The sequence below is a fragment of the Gymnoscopelus microlampas genome (genome assembly GCF_963454915.1).
Source record: "Gymnoscopelus microlampas genome assembly, chromosome: 4".
Lineage (NCBI taxonomy): Eukaryota > Metazoa > Chordata > Actinopteri > Myctophiformes > Myctophidae > Gymnoscopelus > Gymnoscopelus microlampas.
In genome coordinates this window covers 29,271,618-29,284,117 of record NC_139941.1, presented here as the reverse complement: position 1 = coordinate 29,284,117, position 12,500 = coordinate 29,271,618, and the positions used below count along the sequence as shown (strand labels likewise).

At 40.6% G+C, this 12,500-nt stretch overlaps 1 protein-coding gene across 2 annotated transcripts in view; it reads left to right on the top strand.

Moving 5' to 3' along the window:
* Positions 1–12,500, top strand: part of LOC311043027 (netrin receptor UNC5C-like) — a 280,919-nt gene that overhangs the window by 182,094 nt on the left and 86,325 nt on the right. For both annotated transcript variants that reach the window (XM_084054159.1, XM_084054158.1), the window contains exon 4: positions 6,886–6,989. In XM_084054159.1, coding sequence (XP_083910285.1) covers positions 6,886–6,989 — 104 coding nt within the window. The remainder of the gene's footprint in view (positions 1–6,885; positions 6,990–12,500) is intronic.

Below are 12,500 nucleotides of genomic sequence, written 5' to 3'. Positions count from 1 at the left end.
CTAAAAAGCATTATTTTACACTTTGGCTATTCAAAAATAGCAGATATACAAGCTCATAGCGCGGCACCGAGTGCCGCGCTATGAGCTTGTAGATCTGCTATTTTTGAAAAATTGAGAACATTTTGTGCAAGTCTTTGAATATATATATTTTTAAAGCGAACATTTGTAACTCAAATCTTTGCTTCTGGGGGGGTCCCTGGAACAACATATTTTGAGATGGGGGTCCGCGGCCAAATACATATCATTTTGGGGGTCCTTGACATGAAAAAGATTGAGCACCACTGATATAAACATAGGTTTTTTTAGAATACTGTTGGGATTTAGGACTTAAAGATTAAGAGATGCATAGTAAAATCATTTTAATGCATTCATTTGTAACACAAAGATTGTATGCATAGACCCAAATGGACCATTTGGTTTCATTTTTTCACTAAATCATAAATTAAAACTCACAATGTCAATGGTGTGTTTGATTAGGTACACTGTAAAATCCTGAGTGTTAACTCTCTCGGTTAAATTAACAGAGGATTCTTCTGCGTCGCATTGAGACGTGCTTTACTGTTAACGTGCTGTAGATCTCTCCTGCATCAGATAATGTGTGAGGTATCGGGGGTGATCCATCATTCCTACTTGGTCACGCCGCTTAGTTTTATGATCCCTCAGACACCTCCACTGAGTCAGTCAGCTACAGCTCTCTCTCTCACACACGTACACACCGTAAAATCCCCGGGCCTTTTCGGTTCTGTTTGAACGCTCTCAGGGTTAAATTAACACTAACAGGGTGTATAATTGCAGCCGCATATACTGTTGTAACAGTGTACACATGTGTGCAAACAAAACAGACATGCACATGCAAAGACTATCATTGTCAATCTACAGTCATTTTGGATTAAAGGGAAACATCATCCATTTTCAACCTACAGTAAATCCCATTTTGTTCTAATGTGAGATCAATGATATTGTGTGGCAAAATGTCTTCTGTGTATTTCTCCACAAAAGTTGACATCACAAAATGATGACAGTATAAGAAATGCACGCCCAGTGACTTGAAACGACGCGTTTTGACGGCATCATTTCATGGTGAAATACACAGAAGACAGGCTTTGTACTTTCCACACGATATTATTGATCTCCTCACACGTCAGGGCAATGGGACTCTCTGTGAAGTTTCCCTTTAAAGCTATGGAAAATTCTAGATTGACTATTGATAGTGTTTACATGTGCATGTCTAAATATGCACAAGTGCGTGTACAGTTATTTCCACTGTTAGTTTTTCCACACAAGTTTTATACTTTTTGTTTTACCATTAACCTTTTATTTCATAATAGAAGTCAATGGACTTCTGATTGGGCTGAGTCATAGGCAGTGTTGCCAGATCCTGTGAGAGAAACAAGCAACCAGGTCTAGGAAAACCAGCCCAAAAGAAGCGACTATGGGCCATAAGAGCGCTTTAACATACTGTATACATCAGCTATTTTCAAATAAAATCTTGCGGGGAAATTATAATAAGCAGATCTGGCAACCCTGGTCATAGGTCATAGATATGACGTCATTTAAATTATGACTGACGTCACAGGCAGGCCACTTGAAGTCCTATAGAGCCATGTTGTTCCCATGTGGATCCAGCTGGCTAATGGGCTCTATAGGGCCTAGCCTAGAGTCTAGGCTACTGTTGCATTGAATATACAGCAAGACTCCAGTGGACCCAGTGTATCATCTAGTCTAGTCAGGACATCATTCAACTGTCTGAACCTATGTTGGCTGTGAAGCTAATTGAGAACGTATTAACCCATTAAGACCTGGAACTGTGTCATTTTTAGATTTGAGCTAAAAAACTTTATTTTACACTTTGGGCCATTCAAAAATAGCAGATATACAAGCTCGTAGCGCGGCACCGAGTGCCGCGCTATGAGCTTGTAGATCTGCTATTTTTGAAAAATCGTGAAAATGTGTGCAAATCTTTGAATATATATATTTTTAAAGCGAACATTTTTAACTCAAATCTTTGCTTCTGGGGGGTCCCTGGAACAAAATATTTTGATGGGGGTCCGCGTATACATACATATAATTTTGGGGGTCCTTGACATGAAAAAGATTGAGCACCACTGATATAGAAACATACGTTTTTGAGAACACTGTTGAGATTTAGGAGACATGTAGAATCGGCTTCAGGTCTCAATGGGTTAATTGTCTCTATTCTATTTCATAGCGAGACAAGTGTGTGTGTGTGTAGGTGTTCGATATTATTCTTATTATATACTGAGAATGTGCGAATGGTACACTCTCAGAGTTAAACTGACGATTCTATTGTACATGTGCTGTACATGTACTGTATGTGCATCTGCACTGTGTGTGTCCATCTTTTTTTTCTCTCCCAACGTTGACAACGTCCAGTTTGTCCTTTTGTGGACTGTAATGGGTGTTACAGTCACAGTATGCCTGTCAATACTCTACAGCTGCCCACTCAGTCTCTCCTTAACACTCGTCCCATGGCGTCCTATACACTATTTGATAGGATGGAGAAAGGGCAAAAGGTTTGCTGGTCCTTGAGATGGAATCTCTGTATGAACACCTGGCAGTTTGAAAAGAAAACATCTTCCTCTCTCTCCCTGTTTTTCCTCCCCTTGCTTTCTCTGTCCCCCCCCCCCCCCACCCCCCCCCCCCCATCACTCCCTACCGTACATGTGCTTCCTCTTAGGAATCCATCAAGATCGGCTGATCGGCTCCATAAATAAAGTCACCTGCTAACTCTCTCTCACACTCTCTCTCTCTCTCTCTCTCTCTCTCTCTCTCTCTCTCTCTCTCTCTCTCTCTCTCTCTCTGGATACACTTTGTTTTATGGCTTTTTTTTTCTCTGCAGAGTGCTAATGATTTTAACATCTGTTTCAGCGCAGCTGCTATTACAGGGCATTACATACAGTATTATATACCAGTGGTTTTCAACCTGTTTCATGCCAAGGACCCCTAAATTCATATACATTTGGCCGCGGACCCCCATCTGAAAATGCTTTGTGCCAGGGAGGGACCCCTCAGAAGCAAAGATTTGAGTTAAAAATGTTCGTTTAAAAATATATATCTATTCAAAGATTTGCACGCATTTTCAAAATCTTTCAAAAATAGCAGATATACAAGCTCATAGCGCGGCACTCGGTGCCGCGCTATGAGCTTGCATATCTGCTATTTTTGAATAGCCAAAGCTAAGTGGTTAAAATGATTGTGACGCTATGTTAACTCATTTCGCTGGGGACCCCCTGGTACCACCCTCCCAAGGACCACAGGTGGTCCCCGGACCACTGGTTGAGAACCACTGTTATATACGTATATGTGAATGTGAATGCAGTAGTAGCCCCACTGCTAGGCTATCAGCTAGCGACACAGGCTATACGAAAGAGAGGTGGAGGTGAGAGGGCAAAAAGGTTGGTGCGTTGGGAGTCGGGGTGGAGGTGGGTGTTCATGGAGAATGACAGAAAGAAAGTTGAGAGGAAATAAGAGACAGAATACATTACTTATAGACACTTTCCAAGATGGAAAGAGAGGGGGAGTGGAAAATATGTATTCATTCCAGTGAGATGACAAGTTATTCCAGAACAATGATGATGAGAGAGAGAGGGGGAGAAGCAGACAAACAGACAGACAGACAGACAGACAGACAGACAGACAGACAGAAAAGAGTGTGAGGTAAGCCAATGAAATAAACATAACAGGAAAAGATGATTAGATCCATCCCTCATCCTTTCTCAAGTTTCTTGGTTCATGATATAAATTCTGCACAGGACAATATGCGTGTGTGCGCACGTACGTGCGTGTGTGCACAACAATTAGTGCAACAAATAGAACAAACAAATTATATTTGCCCACCATACTGTACTAGGATAGACCTTCAAATAGAGCTAGTACCAATTGGCTCTTACAGAGATGAGGGCTGATCGACAGACAGTATTATGCTCTCTCTTAGATTGAGCATTGTAATTGGGCAGAGGCGATGAATAATACACTTTTTTTATACTTCCAGGTACCATAATACAGACAAAAAGGCATCAATAATAATATTCAATGTTGTACAAAAACAAAAACATTCTGTCATAAAGCAGGAGCTAGCACATAAATAAGGAATGTGTGTGCTAGAATTATCAGCTGCGTAACACAGTTAAAAAACTCAAAATATGTTGAGCAAAGACAGAGCTGTGTTTAACATTTTCAGTATAAAGTGACGTTCACACCAAGTACAATAATTATAATGATAACTATAATATGTTTTAAAAATGTGTTCTAACTATTGATGGCAGAATCCACACCACAACTATAATGACAACGATGGTGGTAAATTAAATCGTACCACTCTCATAGTGATTTCCTTCTGGTCACTTTCAGAGCAATTTCATGAACGATTGACAGAAAACATTGACAGCAAATAGAAATCCATCAGAAGGACATTTGGGATGCAGTTGGTCTCACTCACAGTCGGATTATGTATTATTAATCTTATTAATCTATCATTAACAGAGATGAAGAGATGATTATGAATAACTAATGCTTTCTGGTAGGCTAGTTGGCTTTACCTCAGGTAGCCTCCAACTATCTCACTTATATTTAATAATCAGAATCAGATTATCCATATATCCTGTTGCACTTGTCTTTCAGCATCAGGGCTCTTTGCCTCTATGTGTGGGCTCTGACACAGATAGACATTGCAGCGTGTTTGCTGCCACTGTTACAGAACCTTATCGTTCATGAGTGTGGACGCTCACATAATTATCGTTATAGTTATCGTGCCCTGGTGTAATTGGCCATTAACTCTTCAAGTCTAAAAATCTCCCAGAACCAGTGTTGGGCAGTAACGAATTAATAATAATATAGTACTATAGTACTGTAATATTATTACTTTTCCCAGTAACGAGTAAAGTAAGGTATTATTCTGCCAAAACAGTAATATTATACCATATTACTCCGACAAAAAAGGCCTTGTTAAAAAGGCCTATTAATATAAAGTAATACGTAATATATTACTCTTGATTCCAAGTAATAAGTAATGTAATAGTATTACTTTTCAAAGGAGTAATAAGTAATAAGTAACATATTACTCTCCTAAGTAATATTGCCCAACACTGCCCAGAACAGGTCTCGAGTCAAGTCCTATTCCAGTTCAAGTCCACAGCTCTGCCCGGCCATGCATGTGCATCCACTTGTCAAATTCACTTACCCACAATGCCAAGGCTGCACAGCAATATTGCCCGTCCATTTCCTGCCTTGTGCTCTCTCCCTCCCTCTCTCCCTCTAACACTCTCTCTTTCACCGTCTTCTCATCTCAGCTTCCAACTAACTTGCCTTCAAGTCCACTACTACAGCAGGCGTGGATGGATTTAGCTTTTATTGAATCAGTCCGCTCGCTGAATTCGTCTGTGATAAATAAGCAACACGATCCCTTTCTGCTTTTGTAATACTGTCATTTATCACAGCACCGCTGGGCTATTAATGTGAATCGTTCAATGTCTTTGGCCCCGGCCGAGTTCTCGCATGTCTCGCTGGCGGGCCGGGCAGCAACCCAACACTTCTCTGGCAAGTCCAATGCAGAATGGGACCGAAGGGCAAAATAACAGGCTTCACCCAAGCAGAGAGGACGGAGAGATGGGCATGCCAAGCACAAATAACTACAGTATGCCTAGTGTAGAAAACAGAAAATGGACATAAAGCATACAAGTAACTGTTTGTTTTACCAGTAGCATGACAGAATAAAAGGCCTAGGTCTGGAAAGAATCCTACAGTGAGTCTAAAGTTTAAGTATATGTTATACTTAATCTCATGGCCACGTTGCTCTACAAAAAGAATGTTTTTTCAACGTGCGACGTTGAAAATCTGTATTTTCATCAAGCAACACAGTCGTCCAGTTAAGTCCTTAGTACTGTAGTACAGTAGCAGTCTAAAAGTACAGTGTACACATTGGTGGCATCTGTGGTTTTCTCTCCCTTTCCCCTCAGCATCTCTCTCTGCTGTGTGGGAATATGTGTGCATTAGTCAATGGTTAAGAATATCCAGCTAAGTGTTTTTCCTTGTTTTAAATTGTTTGGAGCTGACAGACTGGAGAGAGAAGCCAATGTATGCATGACCGACTTTAACCAGCGGCTCCATAATTACCATGTCATTGTCGCCTTGGAAAATGAGCGTTAAATTATCCCTGAAGAGGCCAAAGCGCCTTCAGTCGCGCAATGACAGGGTGGTTCCACCCAAAATGGCCTTCCTTAATTCAGAATCACAGGCTCTCTCCAAAATGGCCGGGCGCACGCCTCCTTAGCGATGCTTATCGTGGCGTCCTACTTTACCAGGAAATGGATGAATCCCACGTATTTTTAATTTGATCGTTCTTGCAGCATGTGTACATATTACACTCACTACATGTACTCAATTATTGATTTTCCTCTTCTATCTCACACAACACGGATATCTTTGTCTTTCTGTGTAAAATGTGTCTAGTCACCAGGGTTGCCAGATCTGCTTATTATAATTTCCCCGCAAGGTTTTATTTGAAAATAGCCGATCTACAAGCTCACAACGCGTCGCATCGCGACGCGTTGTGAGCTTGTAGATCTGCTATTTTCAAATAGCTGATGCATATGTTAAAGTGCTCATGTGGCCCATAGTCGCTTCTTTTGGGCTGGTTTTCCTAGACCTGGTTGCTTGTTTCTCACACAGAATCTGGCAACACTGCTACTCGCTGTATTTTATAGTAGAAATATCATGGTGACCAAGACCATCAGTATGGACTGAAAAATCACAGCTGATATAGCAAATTCTCAGTAAAATAATTACATTAACTGTCATTTTAGGCTTACTAACTACCAATGAATTCTAACTCACCAATATTGCTCCTTCCTTGTTTCTCTCCTGCAGACCTGAAGAAGTCGTTTGAACAGGAACCACTGGGGAAAGAAGTGTCACTGGAGCAGGAAGTGCTGTTACAGTGTCGCCCTCCCGAGGGCATACCGGCTGCAGAGGTACGTTCTTACCGTTTCTCCCTGAGCTCATGTGAAAGCGAGACGAGTCTTTCATAAAGTTTCAGCAAGGCAATTTATAGTTTTCCTACCTAGATATGATTTTGTATTTCCAGCGTCGGGCTGGATAGCAGCCTGGCGCTTGAACAACAGTACTGTGTGCGAGTTGCCACGCCATGGGCGAGAGCACTCTCCCTTCTAATATCCTATTATAAACATAGTGTCACTTATTGAGCCAGGCGAGCAACAAGTCAAGCTTGTTCAAGGACACGCTCTAAATGCATCGATTGGTGAATGGTTCAGCACCACCGCTGTGACCCAGTGTTGATTTTGTCGACTAAAACTATGACAAAAAATGTCTGTCGACTACCTTTATTCACTGACGAAAACTAAATAAAAACTAAGCTATGATAACTAAAACTATGACTAAATATATATATATTTTTGGCATGCAGCTAAGTGAAAATCAGCCATTTCGATGGCTTCACGGCCCGCCAAAAATAAATGTTTGTCGACTAAATTGTAGATTTAATCGACTAAAATCTTATGATATTTAGTCAAATAAAAGACTCGAAGTAAAACATTTCATGTGACTAGAATATGACTGTGGCTAAATCAACTAAATCAATATTTGCTGTCAAAATCAACACTGCTGTGACCCATCACCATGCCGTTTTTACATGAGGAATGTTTTTTTACAAGAGAGCAAAGCAGCACACAGAGCAGTCACCTGCCTGTCCCAGCCTGAGTCTCCACAGAGGCAGCAGGCAATATTTAGTAGATAAGCCATTGCTAACACCACAGCAACAGATGCCAAGGGTTAGAGCGCACGTACTGTAGAATGCAACGCTGGAATGACAAGCCACGTTGTGGACTTGACAAATGGCTTATGGTTTTGTAGCACACTCTGTCTTGCTATGCAGCTGCAGTCGAACGCTAATGACTCAATTCTCGATAACGATTGATGTTAAACTCTAAACATTAAAAGACAAAGTAGATACAGCAGTGTATGACATTAAAAGACCTGTTCAAGATAAAGTAGACGGTGTGTAATGTTAGGGGGTTGCAGCAGATACAGCTGCACATAACTTGATAAGCAACAAAAGCTCAGGTTGATTCCAGGATATAATTAAATCAAATTAGACATAACTTTTTCCATATTTTAAAGTGATGAAGATTTTTTTTGTCATTTAATTGTATAAATAATAATGTCAATTTTATAACATGTTCCATTAATGTCTGCATACCAATTAAGTATTCAATAAGGAGTGATCAAGTTGTAAAGAATACCAGAATGTATTGTGAATATTAGTGTTATGAAGAGATACAGAGTTTTTGTGATTAAACTCTATTAACCACTGAAGCCCTAAGCTGCTATTTTTGGCTAAGAGATTTGGTGTAGAGGGAAAAGATGAGGGGGCCAAGTATCACCCCTGGGTGACACCGGTCAACAAAGTATAATAGGGTTTAAGTAGTTAAGTGGTAGTAGTTGTGATGGTAGATGTAATAATAATGTATGTTGTAGCAGCTGTAGCAGCAATGCCACTTTTATTCCAAAAGAAAACATTCAGAATAAACAGACAGAAAAGTAACAAGAAATGGAAAACAATCATCTTTCATCACTGTGATTTGTTGGGAAATGATCTGATTAATATAATGTAATGTTCTCTGTTACCAATGCCCTTCAGAAACATCAAAAGGAAAACACAGCAATGAGATTTGAATAATTTCACGGTTAGCATAATAGGACGGTACGCGCGTCTTCAAAGACTGACTTTTGTTGTGTAATGTAGAATTCCATTACTGTCGATTTGTTGTCTGGAGAGACAGAACAACAAAATCCTATTTTTCATAAATTATCACGTGGAAGCAGAGGTAGACTTACTGTACCACTGGACATCCACAGTTCAAACCTACATTTTAGAGTGCCCTGAAAACCAATTTTAAACCAAAGTGAGTCAGAAAAAACGATCTGAGGCACTCTGATTATTATAAAATAATGATCCTATATTAAATCATGTATTCACTGGCGTTTTTCGAACTCAGATAGTCCTCATCAGGGTATAAAGTGAAAATGAAGACAGGTATTCAATATAAAATAAAATCTTTAAGTGGTCGTGTCACAGGTCACGTTGCATGTTAATGCAGTCCACTTAGAGACCACATTCTAGACATGACAGTAAAAACAAAGTGAGGACGGTAATCCGGAGATTCTCCTGTTGAAGGAGACATTTTAGTCTGTCTCCGCCACCCCTTGTATTTTTGGGAATGACCTCTATGGTCATGGCTTTCAAAGTGTTTGGATTAGTGCGGTTTACAGCCTTGGGGTAATTGGGGTAGTGGGTTCTAATAGCATATTTGTGTTAATCTCTCCCGCAGTTTAGGGTTTTGTGGTCTGGTATAGAAACAGACACTCACATTCAAGTCTAACCACAGTTTTTACTGCAATTAGTAAAGCTTCTGCCATGTTATGTCCTAAACATCCAACTAAAACTAAACCAAAAAACTAAAAAACATCCACAAAATGTGTTGTCTCTGTTGATGTTTTTGCAATGATTACAAGAGCCGAGTGGTGTAAAGTACATGTACTCAAGTGCTGTACACTTTTGAGGAATTTTAACTTAGAGTATCTAACTTGGAGTATTTCCCATTTTCAATGCTTTTACTTATACTCCACTACTTCTCAGAGGATTTGTATACATTATGAACTTGTGAAATGGGACATTCTGCACAATGAGTACTTTTACTTTTGGTATATTTTAATGCCAATACTTTAGTACTTTTACTCAAGTAAATTTCGATTACCAGACTTTTACTTGTAACAGAGTATGTCTACACTGCCGTATTGATACTTTTACTTAAGTAAAAGATGTGAGTACTTTTTTCCACCACTGCAATAAGAGCCACGTCTGTGTGTCCCAGTGAGTTTTGGGAACCAAGTCGTGGGTTGGTTCCTCCCCTGCAGGCTGTCTGAGTGTTGATGCCCTTCTGAAAGAGAAGGCTGGAGGCCACAGAAACACTGACTGCACAGAGGCTGGGGTCACTGAGCAAAGTGAGGAGTTGGCTGATGTCACAGGCCATGCTGCTGTACTGTGTGGTGAAATAGATTCTGGATTGTTGTTGTTCACAGGGTCTCGTATTCAGAAGGTGCATCCTATCTAACACAATAAAATGCTCAGCGTTCATTTAATGAGTGCCAGAGGGTTTTTTAAAACAGGGAACAGCCAGTGCCAGCCTTTTTTAACAATTTTCTTACCTTCTCAAGTAGTCACAGAATATTTTCCGTGATCGCCGTCCTCACGGTGATCCCCTCATTACACACACAGGGGTCTCGTAGAATCGAAAAACATCCGATCGCGGTAATCCGTTCCATAATTGCAGCCAGTTGAAAATAGCATGTTTCGCCAAAAATACATAGTAAAACACAGGAGCCGAGATACAGAATATTTCCCAAATACTTTAACCAGGAAGTGATTTTTTTTTCTTTTTCAAAAAACGTATATAAACGTTTTTGGCTCTCAACAGTTGTATTTGAAAAAACATATATATATATATATATATATATATATATATATATATATACACACACACACACACACACACACACACACACACACACACACACACACACACACACACGTTTTTGGCACTAGGCCTTTTTTTCTCCAGAGGGCCAAACTGACTTTGATATAGTGAGTGAAGGGCCACACATTGGACAACTGAATTTAAACTTGAGACGCATATTGCGGAATTATGTTAAATCTGTGTGAATTTGGTAGACATGACAGATTGCTTAACAATAGGCTATTTTCCAGGCCAGAAAGCCTGTGTCCTTTCTTCACAACACAATAATTTGTTTTCCTTTGAGGATGTCCCGGGTTGTCCAAAGACCAACCAGTAGGAGTCAGCAGTTTACAGTGGTACAACAACTAAATTGGAAGAAAATGGAAAAAAAAATGGCCAAAATAAATACAACTAAAATAATAAAACAAATGCTACATGTACTGTACCATGCTCTCAGCACAATCACAGTGTTTGGGCACTGAGGAATCCTACTGTACTGCATGGCCGTGCAAAATGGCTGTCTAGTTTTGAACCTGTGACCTTCCCATCACACGGTCACTTAATTGTTCAACGAAAGGTCAACTCTTCCCATTATACATGTGATGTATTAGTGTTACGTGGCTGTCACACACTGTCACACAACATTATTTCCCATTATAGCAGCACGCTGCAGGTAAATTGCCTGCACATAATTTTATCCATTCATTCAGTGTAGCCGATGTAAACATTGTCTTTGAAAGTGCACAGATCGTTACTGCTACTCCCAGAGGGCTTTAAACAACTACAGCAAAGTACATCATCTACAATTCAGATCATTATTCATCTTCTTTGCTTTATTTTCCTTTTTTACCCCCCCCTCCCACATGAATGGATAAAGAGACATAATTTAATTTCCTCGCACGCCAGGGAAACTGCACCACAGCACTTTGCGAAGGCTGCACTGCCTGATAAGGACATTCTAAATCTGGTGTTCTGGTTATACCGACGGTTTGATAGTGGATTTCAGCTGCGCTAAAGAACCCCCCGCCACCACCTACTGACGGAGCGAGAGGCTAACATCTGAGCCCCCTGTGCATGAAGTAAAGCTATATTAGCATAAAAGTCTCTCATAACTTCTCTGTCTCTCTTATGTTTGTCTTCAATGTCAACTGTTGAGTGAGATAACTCCGTAGACATAAAGTAAGTTCCGCGGCACGATGTTAGAAGATTACACGGTGTGTTATTATAGGTCTGTTCTCATGTGTGGTACACCTATAGTGTAATGCACACGAGACAAGGAAGTATGCACGAGAACAGGGTTAAAATAGGAAATCAAATTAACTTCTAGCCGACCCCAGTGCGGTGTACCAGGGTGTCAGACACAGAGAACACCCAAGGCTCAAACAGACGCAGACAGACAGAGAGAGAGAGAGGAATGTGGGGAGGAAAGATTAAATAATGTTACCCCATTCTCACTTCTCAGGCTGTTTTTTCTGTCCTCATTACTCAATCTCCACCTTATTCCAGGACTAATAGGCTGGCAGTTAACTTTACAGTTTGCCTATGTCTTTAGTATCTATTTTTTTTGTAAATCTATAAGGATTTTCCCTGGAGGGAAATCAGCCACATAATTAGCTGATTTGTGACTGTAGCAAAAACTGTGTTTCCAAGCAGGGGGGACCCATCTCTCTCTCTCTCTCTCTCTCTCTCTCTCTCTCTGTCTCTCTCTCTGTCTCTCTCTCTCTCGCTCGCTCGCTCTGACACACACAGTCAAAAACAACACACATTCAGCCATCTTGGAGACCAATTTCTCTCCTGCTGCCTTACACGCGCACGTGCGCGCGCACACACGCACGCACACACACACACACACACACACACACACACACACACACACACACACACACACACACACACACACACACACACACACACACACACACACACTCTCTCTTCCCAGTGTGTTTTATC